Here is a 17,972-nt window from a genome sequence, read left to right as displayed (position 1 = left end):
TCATTTTAGGATTATCTATATGCTTGATTATAGGAATAATAGGGACATTATAGTAATATCTTTAGTTACAATAATATCTAAATGCTACACTTCTCCCCAACAAATTTCATAATTTATGACTTTACAATAATCTCAAACTTAGGATTTGACCACTCATAAATACCGCTAGTACACTTTTAGGCGCGTTTTAAACTTATTATCGTGAATATGTATACGTTCGCGTGACATAATTATGATTTTCCAAAATAAATCAAGGTACGCGTTCGCGTGACTTTGGCCAAAAACAATCTTAGTAAATAATAAAGCGTGATTAATTATTTACACGTGCGCGTGACATGATTTTAGCGCATTAAATAAAATGGATTTACACACATGTGATCCGTTTCAGATAATTTCATATTTTAATAATTAAAAGCGGATAGATAAAATATGAAACCAATAAATCATAGTATGTCCAAAATTAATCCAAGCCAAGTTGTAGTCAATAAAGCGACCGTGCTAGAACCATTGGACTCAGGGAATGCCTTACACCTTCTCCCCAGTTAATAGAATTCCTTACCCGTACTTTGTTTTCGTAAACCAATAATAATAGAGTCAAATCTTCCTTTGACTGGGTATTCAAATAAAAAGTCACTTAAAACACCCAAAAAATCAATTTCAAGTGGCGACTCTGTAAATAAAATAATCCATATTCAAGTTTGTCACTTTAATTGGAGAAACTCTTTAATCCATAATCCACAATAACATAATATATCTTTTGGGGGTAAAAAAAGATGTGGTAGAGGATGTAGAGTCTATAGTGGATATCATTGGGTCTTTGTAACTACCACAAGTCTGGGTTTGCATTTTTCGCTCTTTTTGGAGGGTCTTTGTAACTATCTTTATGCTAAAGGTTTTTCTACTTAATTTACATAAAACTTGTTACCTTCTCAAAAAAAAAAGTATGACAACAATTTATACTAATTGACCTAACCCCTGTACAACAATATAATCAATGTATGCTCTTCAGCTAAGGTGAAAACATTAATTCTTACAGCTACAACACAAAAGAATTTCCAAATCCCAGTCTTTCTCCATGTATAACGTCCTCTGAACCCCAGAGGAGTGCTTCCATCAGGACCAGAACAAACAGGCAAACCGATGATTTCCTTGGACTACAATACCCTCGCATTTAAATACATCTTTCAAGAAATGAATCACTATCTAGTTTGGTTTTCATCATCTTCAGCAATGTCAAATAGGAATTTTGGAAGGGATGCAATACGAGGAAGATGAAGGAGCAAGTCACCAAAGGAGTCTCTCCTTGGAATACTTGGTGTCAGCTTACCACCAGCAAAATCCTTGGCGTCCTCTGCGTCATTTCCCTTGCTCTCACATGCAGAAGAGCTACAAGCATCGTTAGATTGAATAGGTTTTTGCAGATGATTTTCTCCATTAAAATGGGACTCGTGAGATGCACTAGGATCCTGCAAGAGGCAGCATAGAGAATTGACCTTCTTCAGGAGAGATTTCTCGTCTGATGTTGTACATTGAGTGTCACTCAGCCACACATGTGCTATGTCCTCCAGCATGCCCTTGCATTCTAACGCCTGATCAGAAGGCAAGTTTCCGAAACTAATCTGTTCCGATATGCAGTTTTCAATGTGGCTGACAAGGTCAGTCATAGACATTGACGGACGAAGTCCTGGCACCTTCAACTGCCCAAAGTTTCTCATCCCGTGAGGATCATAGCCTATGCTGTTTGCATTCCCTTCAATAGCAGGTGTATCCATCACTGTACATAAGAAGAATAATCATCAGTGACAACTTTGGCATAACAGCTTTTAACATACAGAAGTCGGTTACTATTGCATGTTATATGTAAATACTAACCCAGTGTCAAAAAATCTGGTATCCGAACTTCAACAGCTTCAAAAAATCGAAAATGCATAAAAATGGGACACTAGCTACCTTGCTTCATTTCATTATCTAAACCAGTCTAGCGAGGCATATGCAACTTTGGATAATCCAGACCAAGATTGTAGGGAAGCACCAACTTCACAACACATTAGAAAAGGGACATGAATTGTTAGCTATTTTATCTAGGTACCTCTGTTTAGTCAAACTAATACAATATTTGATCAATCCTGACCCAGAAGCTACAAATTGTAGGCATGAAAAAGAGATTCTAAACATAATAGTACAATTCATGAACTTGAAGATCACAGCGGCCATAGACCTCAAAAACAAGTGGTCCAACAGAAAGATAATATCCTTGTATAAGGACAAAACGATCATCTTCCCCATCACTCATCTCAGGAGCAGAAAATTGACAAGGATATCAACAGGGAAAAAGAAGATGACACAAGTACTCCATTAAGAAAAACCAAATAGTAAGACAAGTTAAAAAGAAAGGCTGAAGATGAAAATGTAGACATGGCATCAGATCAGAACTCCTTGTCCCAAGAAATAAAAAATAAATAAATAAATAAATAAAGAGAAGATGGCATCAAACACCACAGGGGTGGAGGAAAGGAGTTACCAAAGTCCAATAGCACAACCAATTATTGCATGTATGCATGTAAACTAGTCAGTATAAAACATGTATACCAGAATGATTTTGCCAAAAGCAACACATTTTCACTAATGAAAATGAATCTGAATCTACTAGATACATTTTCCATGGTTGATGTCTCATAATTTTGAGGTCATAGCTTACGAACAAACAGTTGATGTTTACACCCGGAATATAAGAACAGGAAGGAAGAACTATTTACCTGAGCTTGGAGAAGGGCTATCCTTGGACAAACGTTCACGGGTTGCACCAAGGAGATCAGGTTGTTCAAAAGTCAAGGAAGATGACTGTACTGCAGCAGGTGATGCTGCATCTTGGAAGCTTGATAGTGGGGATCCCGTATCAGACCCAACTGGATCGAAGACATGGGCGTTAAACTCGTCAGGATTTTCAAGCATAGTAGCTTTTGTATCAAAATATGGAGATTCCAACGCCTTTTCAGGCTGTTCGCTCAGAAAGTTAAGCCGGACGTCACACTGGATCAATTTTTCATAATGCTTATTCAAGACACCAGGTGGACACTGTAGAAAATGTTGCCTATACAGATCACACAAAAAAGTTATCACCAATAGCATTAGAAGTTAAACTACTCAACTATGGTATAAATAAGGTGATTCAGTTTTTCAATGCTTGGTGCATCTTTAAGGTGGGGGGATCTCAACCCCATTGCTGAGCTGGCTTTTCAACGTATTGGCCTAACAGGAGGATTTTCAATCCCATTCTGGAAGGACTAGCAGGTATCACGATAACCCTAGTGATAACATTATTCTGCAGATTATACAGAAACTACCATATTAGCCCTTCTCGCAAGCACACACACCATGATACCACCCCATCACTCCACTCCCATCTACCACTCCTACTTCCTAGCCCAACCCTCCCACCTAATTTTATTAGTTTTCATTATTATCAATACGACAACAAGGGTATAATTGTCAAAGAAAGAATATTGTTCTGAATAACAATCTTTGATCTAATTTTTGAAGAAGAGCAATCTTGGATCTAATTCCAGGAAACAAACACATAAAAGAGTCCAATTTATCAAATCCCATGCATAATCCCCTCATCTGCTCATCACCACATACCATCTCCACAATATTAACCCATTTAGGCATTCCAATCTCACCTAACAGACAGTCCCCTTGCTGAAGCTGATAACCTAGAAGGTTCATATTTTTATTGGATAAATAATCCAGAAGGTCCGATCACAAAACTCACATAAAGGAGGGTAAGGTGTATTTACAGCCGCATGGAAATAGTCTAACATGATTAAAGTAATCTAGAAGGCGGGTATAATAAACATGATCCAGCATGTGAATAAAACCTCTAGGGACTAAAAAATATATGTTACGGGGGTGATAAGACAAAACATCATAGCGAACTAAATATAAATTCTCAAGCAGTCATTTCCTAACAGGAAGTAAAAATTATTTACCTATGCAAGCTAGCCTGTCCATCAGTAAAATCTGAAGTTGCTTGCCATAGCGTATGCTTTCTGGGTTGTGGATTTGTCTCCCTGAAGAAGAGGGGCTGTCGAGCCAGCTGAATCACAGAAAACCATAAGCTAAAAACTGAAGAAAATACTACAACTCCTGACGTACTAAATGAAGGGTTAGAGTGCCAGTATAATTATTCTTTCAAGCATTAGAAATGTTCTGTTCACAGGATGAAGTATTTTTTCCCTAGAAAGTTCTTCTGTAGGAAAAATAAGTATGCAATATGGTAGAGTGACCCTTTACTTTGGTGCTGCTAAAAAATAATGCTTATAATTAGGCTCTGAAGCAATTAGCATGGAGACTAAATGCTTACCACAAGAGTCAAACTGCCCGGACCATTCTCTGGACAGTTCACCTTCAATCCCATGATATCCGACCACTGAATCTCAATTTTACTTTTCAGCCCACCTTCAAGAATTTCCCAAACAAGCTTATGCTTAGCAAAGTAACACTTTGCCACCAAATCACCTTCATATCTAGATGCATACTAAAACAAAATAGAAAAAGTTAGCCAAAAGCAAATTATTCACAGATAATCATATTACGGCAGACAAAAGGTTCATGGTAATTACTTCCCAAGACCCTATCCTTAGAAGTGAACCAGAAAAATTTGATGCCTTCAGCTTGTCAGTTGCTCCTGAAGTGGCCACACCCCGTGTTTCCTTTTTGCTTACAGCAGTAGAGTTTTCAGCTGGTGTAGGCGCGACAGACGAAGCATTGTTTTGTGACAGCCTCATCTGGATTAAATCTAAGAGAGATGGACTCTTTCTCAACCTCAGACCTAAAGGACTTGGCTCATCAAGCGGATTATATTCTGGAGGAGGAACTGGAAATTCATTATTTCCAGCATTCCACTGTAAAGAAAGCAGGAGGGAAGTTAAGTAGCTGAAAAGTTGGGTCCCTTAGTCAAAGGTCAAATGCAAATAACAAACAAGCTCAGAATAATATCAGGGACAAATTTAAAATATCTGAAAACTTGGGAAGTGACCTTGCAAGAAGAAAAAGACTCTTCTTTAGCCCTGTACAGCTAAAATTTGCTGCCTGTACCATAAAATGAGCTAAGGCCTTATTCTTGATTCAAATGCTCGTCACCATGATAGAGTGGAGTATGCTTACCAATATGAGTTTTCACCATCCTAAAATCAAGGAATTATGTATCTTAACAATATATTAATCATCTGTCTGGTGTTACCAGTTCCAGTATTCCAGAAATGTTGGTACCCCTTTGGCGTCTTTTCTTCTTTCATTAACAATTGCTTGACACAATGGATAACAGTCAAACCTCTACCCACTTTTCCCATGCCAAAAAGACTGATCAGCCGTATTTGACAGTAAAGTTTTAAATTCCTCATCTGAAATATAAAGATCAGTTATTATTATTCTTAATCAGAGACTCCATAGTTTTACCTGTTCCAGTCATCAAAACCCAACTCCCTTCTTCGATGATGGATTCCTGAACTCTAGTTAGCTCTCTTTTCACTTGAACTAATCTCTTAATCTCCATTTGATCATATTTTTTATGGCAACGCATTTGCACTCACTTCAAATAACCTATGATTCAGGCTAGTTGATACTTTGGCTGACAGCATTCTGAAGAAAGCTTAAGAAAATAATAAATTCATCAACATAAAGCTCCCTAGTTGACTCATCTTTTAATATCACTTACCATGTCAAACTCACCTCACCAGTTAGACTAGCTCAAGCGACAAAGAAAAATAGTTAAAAGTCCCAAGGATCAATAGTTCCTAGATTTTACTTTCTCAATTAGCAGGATCCAAATTATCTCTTATCCCTCCACACCAAGAAAAGGACAGTAATAATAACTAAATAATTACCCAGTTCATTTTCTTTTTCTTATTTGTCTGTCTGGTGGGAGTCAATGCATATACCTAAGCAATATACAGCCACCCAAAAATTGCAAAATTACCCTGTTCATTATTTCGTACAAGAATCCATTGCTATAAGGATGTAAAAAAGGTCATACTAGCATTAACGCACTATATCCTACTCAAAACCAACGGATTCTGCATTCATCAAAATAGTTAAAGTTCAACCAAATTACCACTAACTCCTCAGCAATCTAAACAGATTAACCCGAAACATCCAATATATTTTCTCAGCTCCTTTACTTTACAAAAAGCAATTCCTCTTCTAAAATCGCTTTCTTCCACCAGAAAAGGAAAAGGCACTTTCAGTTCAAAAAGCCATAATGCACAACATCAAACACAAATAAACATCAGAAAAATACTTCCTTTGTCCCATCTAATGTGGCACACTTTCCTTTCAAATCTGTCCCAAAAAAGAATATGACACATGTCTATTTTAAACTTCTCATTTCTCCTAATGAGACATTATAACCACACAATCTATATCTTGTTTTAGGACCACAAGTTTGAAAAGATTTCCTTTCTTTCTTAAACTCCGTGCTCAATCAAACATGGTACAGAGGAATCCTATTTTGTAACTACAAATAGGTTCCCTCCAGATAAACCAGGAAACATACTTTTTTAAAAGGAAAAAAATAAACAATTTAACTTTAAGCTTGCCATTTTATCCTTAAATGAGATATTTCATTAAGTTTCAAAAGTCTATTTTTCTAAGTCAAGCACTATCACATAAAATGGAACCGAGGAGTAACTACAAATACTTTTGATAACTACAAATACTGTTGATAATTACAAATACTTCTGATCCAAATAAATCAACGAAACATTTTTTTTTTAAAAGAGAAAAAAAAAAACCTGATTAACTTGCAAAGAAAACTTGGGCCGTTTAGTCAGGGGGGCATATTCATCTTCAAGAGAATCCTCAACTTCCATTTTCACCGTTAAGTTTGACATTCCTAACGACTTCATCAACTGTACCATTAAAATCCCAAAACAAAAATAAAACAAAATTGTAGAATTGATTGAATCAAAATTAAGATTCAGAGGATAGTAATAAAATTGGGCAAAAAATTGAAATTTAACGCCTAGGTTTTTTGGATTTGAATTTGAATTGGAAGTGAAGAATCCAAAAACCCTAGGAATAGAGAGAAAATTTGGGATTCTCCTTTTCTTATTGCGGAGATTGAAAATGGGGAATAGTTTTTAAAAAAAAATAATTTGTATATATAAAGTGGTGGAGAAAGCGAAAATAAGCAAGAAAGCTTAGTCCAATAATTGGCAGAAATCTGATTTGACTATTATGCCCCCCTAGTTGGATCCGCCATATACTCGGGTCATATTTTCTGATTTTCATACTATGAATTTTCGTAATTGTTGCACTTCAACAACAACAAAGGATAGTGTGTACGCATACCTTATCCCTACGGGAGTGGGAATGGTAGTGTGTACAAATGAACCTCGGCGTACTTTCCTCCAAGAACTACCCACCTTGCTCTTGGGGTGACTCGAACTCACAATCTCTTGGTTGGAAGTGAATGGTGCTGGAAGTGGAGAGTGCTTACCATCAGAGCAACCCCTGAGGTAATTGTTGCACTTCATGTAAAAGTATTTTAGGCAATTCTACTCTTATTTTATCCTTGATTGATAGTAGTTTTCTTTTAGTCTTTTAATTGAGTATTGTAATGTAAAATACATTTTTATATTTCGTTACTTAAATATGATTAAAATATATGTATGATTAAATTAAAGTATTGCCTAATAATCATAAATTACCATGGTTGTTCCTATATAATCTAAATGTGTAATTAAATATTAATATTTTATTAAATAAAAAGTCATATATTGCTATTTTTTATATTTATTCTCAATGTTCTATTAGAAGGGAATCTAGGAACAACAGTTAAAGTTGTCTACGTATGACATATATGTCAGGAGTTCGAGCCGTGCGGCTGTCTACATTACATCCTTAGGGGTCGTTTGGTAGCCGGTTGGAGAGGAGTTATCCATGTATTAAAACTAGGATAACTTTATACATTGATTGGTTAAAAGAAGGGGGGGAAAAATAATCTCCACATAGAAGCTAGCATAAGTTATACAATGTTTGATTATTTTTTCCTCTTTTCCATATAAAAATATAGCATTGCTAATATAATGTTTGATTCATGTGTTTCCTTTTCCGCATAACTAATATATGTATAAGTAATGAGGGAATCTATGTATTATTTATGCAGGGTAGAAGGTGGAATAACTTATGCATATATATTAGTAATACTTGTATTAAAACACAAAATGACAAGCCTTTATTCAAACTTGTATTTTTTTGTTTAGAAATATATATTTAAACTATACTAACAATTTTAATAAAATAAAATAAGCTAATAATAAATAACACTCACATTACATTTATATTACTAATCCTTATATAACTACTGCATAACTAATCTACGCATAACTAATCTCAATATAACTCAACCTTGCATAACTAATACATGCACAATTAATCCCTACATTACTTCTTCTTGCATAACTAATACATACATAACTAATACCTGCATAACTCTAACCGGCAACCAAACGACCCCTTAAGAGTGTGGTATTTTTTCAAACCCTGCGTGAAAGCGGAATACTTTATGCACTAGACTGTCTTTTTTTTCTCAATGTTCTATTAGTGAAGTGTTAATAAAATGAGATATTTTAGGAGCTGTAAGCTAATAGATGAATACCTTATGAATAAACCTATTAAATATTTTTTTAAAGAGTGTATAAGAAAATTATAGATAAAAATTTTATCCGTATTAAATGAAAGAATTTGTTTTAGAAAATTTAAAAATAATGTGAAGGATATAAATTAAAACCCGTTTTGTAAATTACTAATTGGCAATCTTGTAATTTGTTGGAGAATTAAATATGCACGTGACAGGTAGGCTTAGAAGTTGGATAAAGGAAGTGGGGTCCAGATTCTTTACATAAGACGGGTAATGGTTTGTGAGATGTGACACGTGTCATCTGATGGTGGAGTTACTTCTCTTAGTTGGTTTTTTCTTCTACTTTACACGTATTTCATTAAAGGAAAACACTTTAAAAAGGATCAAATTTTGTACTATATTATTTGACATTGACTTAATTGGCACTCTATAGTAATCTTCCCCTTATTTTAGGGAAAAATTGACTCTTGACGATGCTTCAACATAAAATATAATGAAGAGTAATTTTAAATAATAATAAAAATAAATGGATTGAACTTTTTTCTCGAAATATATTGACACGTGCAATTCATCTATTTTATTTTTGAGTTTCGTTAAGGATAAAATCAAATATAAGATTGTTTGCTTACAACATGGCTATGAATAGAGGCGGAACCAGAATTTGGAGTTTTGGGTTAGGTATTCTAGTTCGTTTAAGTTACTAGTTCTAAATTAATAATTTCTACAAATTTAATAGATTCTTTAAGACAAATATAAAGTTTAGATTAAAATTATTACATTCGGTCGAACTCGTAATATTCTAGCTCCACCTCTGGATATGAATGAACTTAAAAGTAATATTGTTGTAGATAAAAGTAAGTATTTGGATAGTATATAAGCATTTTTTATTAAAAATGTGTAACTTTTTCCTAATTTTTCTTCTTTTTTTCTTTTATCTAAGTTTCTGGATAAGTTAGCCTTCATAGTAAGTGATCTTTTTCTTTTTGGCCAAATATATAGACAACTCATTGATTTTGGCTCCATTGAACTTCACTCTATTTTTTATTTTGGCACTTTATCTTAACTTTGTTTCATTTTGGCCCTCCAACTCTATTTCTTATGTTTCATTTTAACACAAAAACTTTTATGCGACGTAAAAATACAGCACGTATAAATACTTACTTCTAATGTGTAACAACCATCCAATTAGATTTGGTCACCTGTTTTTTTATCCTTGTCAGCTGGGTTTAATCCAACACCCTCCCCCACCCCACCCCAAAAAAATATTTTTTTACTTCTTTTTTTTTTTGTAATTTCAATTTTTTGTTTTTTTTCATTTTTCTGCACCCCCTCCCCCGGGGGAAAAAATATTTTTTTATATATATTTTCAGTTTTAATTTTTTCATCTTTTGATTTACAATTTCAAAATTTTACAAGTTTCAAAATTATGAGTTCGGAGTTTTATGTGTTTGGAAGTTTACGGGTTCGAAAGTTCGCGGTTTCAAAAATTTAGCGGTTCGGAAGTTTATGAAATTTGTAGGTATTTCAGGATATGCATGCACACACGTTTCACAAAATATAAAATTTATTTCAAAATATTTTATTTTTCAATTTTTTTTTTTTACGAAACCGACCAACTTCGGTCGTTTATTTTGGGCACAAAAATGCAGGAAACTCTTTTAGCTAGCGTTTGGCCATAGATTCCCAAATTTGTTTTGAAAAATCTAATTTGGGTGAAGTTTGGTTTGAAGATGAAAATGTGTTTGGACATGATTTTTCAAAACATATTTCACTTTTTATTTGAAAAAACATGAAACATGACTTATACCCCACAAGTTCTAAAAACTATCACAAATACCCAATAGTACCATTATCACAAACCATAGTCCTAAACATAAATAAGATTGGTACAAAATTATCATTTTTATAATGAACTACATAAATCATTAATTACAATGAAATCCCATTAGAGAATTACGGCTCCTAATTAAAAAGAAAAAGTTAACTAATATGAGTATTCAGAAAGCCATTTAGCCTACAAATCAGAAGCAAAAGTAAGATGCACAAAGGATTGAGCTGATAAGGGAGCATATTCATCAAATATTTAGTTGGTTGTAATAAATGTGGGGTTTTTTTACAAACTATAAAAGTTTAGGGTAATATTTAAAAAAATTTAAAAATATAACGGTCATGTTTTGTCCCAAAATTAGCAATTGAGGCGATTTTGGGATTTGGAATTTTGCCAAAATATGGACAAAATCTATGGCCAAATATGTGTTTGCTAAATAAATCCCAAATTTACTTTGGCAAAACTCATGGCGAAACGGGTCCTTAGTGTCCCGCAATAGAAACCGACTGAAATCAGTCGGTTTTTATATAAACAGTAAATGGGAAAGGAAATAATGAAGATGAAATATCTGGGAAGGAAGTTGGGGGCCAACAGTTATTTTATTACTGTTGGAGAAGTAATTTTACCATAAACAATCTGCCTCACGCGCCTACCATGTGAGCCAATTCACACTATGTGACTAATCAGCTTCCATGTTAAAAATGAAACATAAGAAATAGAGTTGGAGGGCCAAAATGGAACAAGGTTGAGATAGAGTGTCAAAATAAAAAATGGAGCCAAGTTCAATGGGTTGTATATGTATTTGGTCTTTCTTTATTATTGTTGTTCTTTTTAAAGTTTTTTTTTTTCAATTTGAAAGCAGTAGCGGAACCAGAAGTTTTATTAAGGGGTGTTAAAATATATAAAAGTAAATATATCAAAAAATTACGAGGAGTCAATACAAAGCATATATACATATAAATTTATTTATTTTACCTACGTACACAGTATATTTTTTTCGCGAATGAGTGTCATTTGACACGTAAGATGGCTGCGTCACTGTTTGAAAGTTACACCTTCCTAATGGGATGAATAGATTCTCCTTTCTTTCTCAAAAAAAATATTATATGGGGGTCAATAAAATTAAATAATACATAGGAGTCATAACTTTCAAAAAAAGCATTATTTAACGTAAGCATTTGGATAATATGGAATATGACGTAGCATATCAAAAAGTTTAAAAATTAAGAAAAAGATTATGTTAACCCCCCAAAATGATTGTCTATGTCATTTTCATTTAGAGTGTAGGTCATGTCATGATTGTTGAAGCAACTGCTATTTAAAAAAAAAAAAAAAAAAAACTAAATAGAGAGTTTGGACATAAAAATTGTAATTTTTGAAAAAAAAATAGTATTCGGAGTTGAGTTGAAAAATAGTATTAGGAATTTGAAATTATGCTTGGACATGTATTTCACTTGAAAAAATATTGCATTTTTGTGAGTGGGGAAAAAAAGATTCTGAAAATTTTGAAAAAGTATTTTTTGAAAAACTCATTTTAGAAAAATTTATAAAAACTTACAAAATTTCATGGACAAACACATTTTTGAAAAAAAATTGAAAAAAAAAAAAATTATGGGTAAAACGGAGCCTATAACTGAGCAATTCAGATTTCAGAAGAGTTGAATAAGAGTAATATTTTTCTCAGATGCTTAGACCGTAGTGGATGCGATACATAGAAAGACCACAGGTATAAATATTTAGTGTGTTTTTTAATATAATAAAACGTGTAAGCAAAAACTATTAAGTTCACAATTATTTTTTAAAAAAAGTAAAAGATGGTGCATAATAAATTGGTCAACAGAACCATTTCCTCCTAAATTTTATACTTATGTTTTAGTGATACCTCATTATAAATTAAATTTTGAGTAATCCTATATCATTAGGGATACATATAGTTATTCACTAATCAAAGAATGCTGAACCTCTATTTATTACACGCAATATCTCTATTCTCTAGACATGCGTTGAATTAACTAGTTTTCTGGCTGAATGCAAACATAAATCTATAAAATAAAATAAAATAATCTTTATTGCTAAGTGAGATATGTATAAAAATTACGTGTCAAGCAAAGGTAATAACACCAAATGTTACATTTCATATATCGACTTGAAGTTTTATATACTGACTGTATAAAAAAGATATTTACACAATCATGTCACTCTAAGATAATTAGAGATAAAATCATGAAAATAATATTAATTGATAACATGGTAAAAACAATAACTCCCCTACTATTACATGTTAAAATATAATGGAAGTATGATTTACATTGTTAGTGAATATCTCTTTTCTTATAAGGAAAAAATTTCCGAGGGACAATGGTGCACGGTTTGAAACTATGAGGATTCAAACCCGTGACGTGCGCCTAACAACCCTAACCCACAAATTACATGTTATGCTCTTACCATTAGACCAAAGTCTGGGTTATAAAAATAATATCTTGCAAAAGCATAATCACAATCTATGAATGATGGGAATAGAAGCTCACTTGCACAAAAAACTTACAAATGATCATTATAAGTTGATGCTGAAGAGTTTCTAGTAAGTTACAAGGAAAAAGGAAACAGAACTTACTGGTGCTTAACAAGTCAAAATGATTTGAAAAATCATAAGTACAAGAATTTCAGATGGATTAAAGTTGGAAAGGGTCATCAAGAAATGGTGTTTTCTTCATCCTCTATACAAAAAGAGAGAACCCCGTCGAGCTCTGCAACTTGAAGAAGAGTCTGTATCTAACTGCATCTTGACCTTAATTGGCCCGGTTTACCTTCAGATAAGGCAATGCACCTATTACATTGTTGTAGTCGCTGCGATCAACTTGTACCTGTATCCATAAACATCAAGATTATGAGCCATCTAACTTTGAGGAGAACATACTTCATATCTTACAGCGGAAGTTAGAGAGTTTCACGAGCCAGAAAATAGACGTGTTTCCTTCTCTACGTTTTTGGCTTAAGTTCGTTCTATATATGTGAAACAGTTAAACCAGCACTCGTTTTATCTTGCGCTAAGAATAGGCTTCCAAATTTCAAGAGAAATCAAATGTATGGTTGATCTTGCTTACTCAAAGAGTATGTGGTACCATTAGTTTTACAAAGGCAACACGGCACACATATAAGAGGTCAATCAGCTAGTTTCTGGACTCAACTAAGCGTTAGAAAAAGTACTACTGCTCAAACAAATATAAGCAAATGAACACCAAAAAGGAAAAAAATATTAACACAAAAGATAAATGATAAACAGACTCAAGGGAGCTAGATTTAGTTGCTGAGTATTTTCCATGTTCTAATTTGTGGCCAAGAATCACCTATAGCAAGATTTTCTAGTGGTATAAGATAAGAGGCCCCAATAATATTACGCAAAAGTAAACATCTTCAATGGAGGAAATTCCATACTCACAGGTTAGAAAGGATATGGCAGATATTAGAAAGTGGAGGGAGGGGGAGGTCAAGAAAATGTGTAAGCCGTGTATTCATAAAGTTTCATCAACACGGTGCCTTATTAAGCGTTCAAAGCAGATTTAATCACTTTGAACGGCCGTAGAAGTTGAGAGGAAGATGGTCAGAACCAGAGCCTATTTGCATATTGCATATAGTTAATCTCTTCAACGCCAAAAAGTGACTCTCACAATTTCAATAAATATGAATTTGCAACTAATGTATCCTCAAGTGTACTGTCATTCATTCGCATCGATTATATTATAGAGCAAGATGGCATGCAGAAGAAGGGAAGTTGCATTACCGGAACCTGTCACCAAACACTTGGAAAATCTTACTCTCAAAATTACATCAAACTCTAAGACATCTAGAAAAAGTCTAGTGCGTACAATACGATGGTTTATAATCATAATCTCCAACTCTTTCGGTACCTCTGTGTATTTGTGCAAGTCTACAACAACAAACAGCAAAAAACCCAGTGCAATCCCACGCGTGGGTCTGGGGAGGGTAATGTATACGCAGACCTTACCCCTACCTTATGAAGGAAGAGAGGTTGTTTCCGATAGATCCTCGGCTATTAGCACAAATATCATTTAGATTACACCTATGGCAGAAGCATACTTGGTCCATTGTGTTGGAATAGAAAAGCGTACAGGGCATTTCTCGAGAACATTGCTGTTATAAATAATAAACTTGTACTTTACATGTCAAGCACACTTACAGGAACTGGACCAAATATTGTGCAATCATGGGATGAATCTATGAACTGTTAGGAATTATTCAAATATCACGTATCTAACAACTGCGTAAATGACATTCTAACTTCTTAGTCATGGACATTTTTATTTCACAGATCCATAAAAATAGTTGAAACGGGTTCAAAGAAGCATAAGGGACAGTGAAGATTCCCACAACAAACTCCAACTCGCTTGGGATTCTGACACTTGTCGTTGCTTTATTGTATACGCAAAGATAGTCAACTAATCATGCCAACTGGTGGCTAGCCAAAATACCTAGGCCTTTTTATGAATATCAGAAAGCAAGGGCATAGTCCTAAACCCTATTCAGCAATCATTTACAGAAGGACGGGGATTCCCCGCGGGGCTATTACACGTATTCCCCCGGGGTAGCTACAAGCATAACCGATTTAATAAATTATACAGAGTGACCGCAGAAACTATTCGCAAGCTTGCGCACATATGGGAAAATTGAAGCTTTCTGAGAATGGAGAACCCCGGACAGCCGTGGAGGCCTGAAAACAAGACAGTCCGAAAAAAGGGCCTTCTGTCTACATGCTTTCGAGGGTATAGTTACTGTTATCAAAGCTAATACATGTTCATCACATTCATTATATAAGTTTTGAGAGAGTTGAGAAAGTGCTATAATAGAGGTTTGAGTTGAACAAAACAAACAAAGACTGTGCTGGTAATTCAGGCAGTGGAAGAGCTTGGAGGTAGCTGTATGGAATTGAAAGCACGTCGTCCCTTGATTTAGGGAAGTAGCATTCTCCTTCTATTGATGGACGTGAATGGAGCGTCAACCTCCTGGTTGTTGATAAGGAGTATGAGCTGGCGGGGAGCTCACACAATTAAGTGAAGGGCATCTTTCTAAGTATGGCATACTACACCGCCAGGGAGAGAAGAATAGGGAGGGTGTGTAGCTTATCTAATACACGACAAGATGGGTTGAATTATTTAAGAATAGCTCCAAAGGATTTTCAACCCGCATACCTTACGAGGTAAGTATGATGATTATATTGAGTTTAGCTTAAAGGAAGAAGTTAATATCTACCGACCCCAATTTGTTTGGATTGACGCATAGTTGCTGTTGTTAAACCTTATGCAGTAAATATTGATAGAGAGACCACAGTTCCTTTAATCCAAATGAACCAGCTATGGAGATAAATAAAGTATATTCTCTCTTCACTACCGTCTAGTAGAATAACAACATTTGTCATAGCGTGTTTTGCATAAGTATTCGTTTGACACAAAATTGAGCAATACTTAACCAAAAACTACATGAATAAATAAGTTCTTTTCGTCGCTGGGAACTGCAAACCAGCAGTAGCTATTTGCACTCGAAAATTCTTTTTGAAATATTTCCCCGGAATGTTTCACATGCTTTAGCATCTCTTTTCATTATCTTCTCGATGCAATATAAATATGGAGTCTCTTCCCAAATTCATTGATCACCATTACAATATTTGATAAATTTTTAATTTAAGTAAGCATTCACAACAGAATTTATGAGTTCACAGAGACAGAGGTCAAACCGTTTTGGAGAGTCTATTTCTCCTCTTAGCATTCTTCTTCCTAAGCAAATGCTGCTTCCCAGCTCTCCTCCTCAATATCTTCCCAGTACCTGATACCTTAAACCTCTTTGCTGAAGCCTGAAAATTCCAAGATTATCACAAATTCAAACACCCAAAATCACATTCAACACATAAAATCTCCACACGTATTGACCTCCCCCCCCCCCCCCCCCCACACACACACAACACACACACAAATACATCAAAATTAATGAGCAAATAGAAACTTTACTTTGCTGAAGCCTGAAGTTTCCAAGATTATCACAAATTTAAACACCCAAAATATAAATTACCACAAATAAACTCTGCACAAATCGAAATCAAACACACACAACATCAAATTAGAAGCATACTTTGCTGAAGCCTGAAAATTCCAAGATTATCACAAAATCAAACACCCAATTCACATTCATCATCAAAACTCAACAGACACAAAATATCAAAATAGCGAGCAAAATAGAAACTTTACTTTGCTGAAGCCTGAAAATTCCGAGCTTATCACAAATTCAAACACCCAATATCACAATTACCACAAAAAACCTCCTACATATCAAAACCAAACACACATACACACAAACATTAAAAAACAATATTGAGAAAAATGCAAACTTTACTTTGTGGGTCTTCATTTTGTACCTTTTGGCACATACTACAGTCAATGGCTGTGAGTTTCCGTTAGTGAATTTTGCAGTGTAAAATTTCCAACGAATTCAAACGCCTAATTCACATTCATCACCAAACTTCCTCAACAAACATACACACACAAAACAAAAAACATAAAAAAAGTGATTAAAAATGCAAACTTTACTTTGTGGGTCTTCATTTTGTACCCTTTGGCACAAACTACAGTCAAAGGCTGCGGATTTCCATTAGAGGGTGTTGCAGCAAAAGAGACTTTGTTGAAGACAATTGGGGCAAAAGTTGAAATGTTATGTGAAGAACTGAGATTGAGGGAAGTTTTCTTGGTAATTGATGGGATTTTAACTGATGTACGGCAAGTAAAACCAGTAGTTTTTTGAGGGGAAAGGTTGAGAAATGTGGAGAATAGTGAAGTTGAAGAAGAAGAAGCCATTGTCAGTAACATTTGAGCTTCGTTTTTCTCAAGGGGTAGTAGTATATGGATAATGTGAGGATTTGAAGGGAGTTCTCTATCCTTTTGTGGTATTTTTCTAAAGTTTTATGGACCTCAATTTAACTTGATGGAAATAATTAAAACAACCCCTCTTGTTTGTGAAATTACACTTGACACTGTTAGTTGGCTGGTATATGGTCCTTCAATTAAAGATCTGTCTTTACCTAAATAGCCGATTTGATTTAATGTTTAGTTTCACTGGCCGGTATATATAAATTATACTCCCTCCATTTTATTTATATAAACTTATAATTTTAAAAATAAAAAAAAAACATAGGTGCAGTGTGCTTTGAATGATAAGAGTTTAATTTTGTTTCGTCTACTATAGGATGGTTTGTTCGAGGACGAACAAAGGTTTAAGTGTGGGGTAGTGATGTTTGGCATATTTCGATATGTGTTGATGTTACTTTGCCCATGCTTTAACCACTTTTTGATGTTATTTAATCTTTAAAACACCCAACATGGTGTAATTATTGGTTTGATGACTAATTAAGTTATGTGTGACGATTTAAGGTGTTCGGAGTGCAAAATATGAAGAAAAGGTGGTTTAGCTAGAGGAAGAAGGGTTGGATGCGTCGCATCC

The 17,972-nt window shown here is 34.4% G+C and overlaps 2 protein-coding genes across 2 annotated transcripts; both read right to left on the bottom strand.

Annotated features, from left to right (window-relative positions):
- Positions 1-942: 942 nt before the first annotated feature.
- On the bottom strand, positions 943-7,147 carry LOC104114385 (uncharacterized). Its single transcript, XM_009624813.4, has 6 exons — positions 6,792-7,147; positions 4,623-4,904; positions 4,364-4,537; positions 3,990-4,096; positions 2,757-3,091; positions 943-1,774 (listed from the first exon to the last, which is right to left on the bottom strand). Exons 1-6 carry the CDS (start codon positions 6,915-6,917, stop codon positions 1,200-1,202), a joined length of 1,599 nt encoding a protein of 532 aa, XP_009623108.1. The 5' UTR covers positions 6,918-7,147; the 3' UTR covers positions 943-1,199.
- A 5,850-nt stretch (positions 7,148-12,997) lies between these two features.
- On the bottom strand, positions 12,998-17,433 carry LOC104114384 (large ribosomal subunit protein bL35c). The gene is made up of 3 exons (XM_009624812.4): positions 17,066-17,433; positions 16,219-16,335; positions 12,998-13,333 (listed from the first exon to the last, which is right to left on the bottom strand). Exons 1-3 carry the CDS (start codon positions 17,339-17,341, stop codon positions 13,259-13,261), a joined length of 468 nt encoding a protein of 155 aa, XP_009623107.1. The 5' UTR covers positions 17,342-17,433; the 3' UTR covers positions 12,998-13,258.
- Between the last annotated feature and the right edge of the window lie 539 nt (positions 17,434-17,972).

This window comes from Nicotiana tomentosiformis, chromosome 11 (genome assembly GCF_000390325.3).
Source record: "Nicotiana tomentosiformis chromosome 11, ASM39032v3, whole genome shotgun sequence".
In the NCBI taxonomy this organism is placed as follows: Eukaryota; Viridiplantae; Streptophyta; class Magnoliopsida; order Solanales; family Solanaceae; genus Nicotiana; species Nicotiana tomentosiformis.
This window is presented reverse-complemented; position numbering and strand designations above follow the sequence as displayed.

Excerpts from the sequence above, each read along its gene's own strand:
- LOC104114384 (XM_009624812.4), bottom strand. The coding sequence starts at position 17,341 with ATGTTACTGACAATGGCTTCTTCTTCTTCAACTTCACTATTCTCCACA. Across the intron at positions 16,336-17,065 it reads ACAAAATGAAGACCCACAAA|GCTTCAGCAAAGAGGTTTAA; the intron begins GTAAAGTTTGCA and ends TGGAATTTTCAG. Across the intron at positions 13,334-16,218 it reads GAAATAGACTCTCCAAAACG|GTACAAGTTGATCGCAGCGA; the intron begins GTTTGACCTCTG and ends TTATGGATACAG.
- LOC104114385 (XM_009624813.4), bottom strand. The coding sequence starts at position 6,917 with ATGGTACAGTTGATGAAGTCGTTAGGAATGTCAAACTTAACGGTGAAA. Across the intron at positions 4,905-6,791 it reads TTTCTTTGCAAGTTAATCAG|TGGAATGCTGGAAATAATGA; the intron begins GTTTTTTTTTTT and ends CTTTCTTTACAG. Across the intron at positions 4,538-4,622 it reads TAAGGATAGGGTCTTGGGAA|TATGCATCTAGATATGAAGG; the intron begins GTAATTACCATG and ends ATTTTGTTTTAG.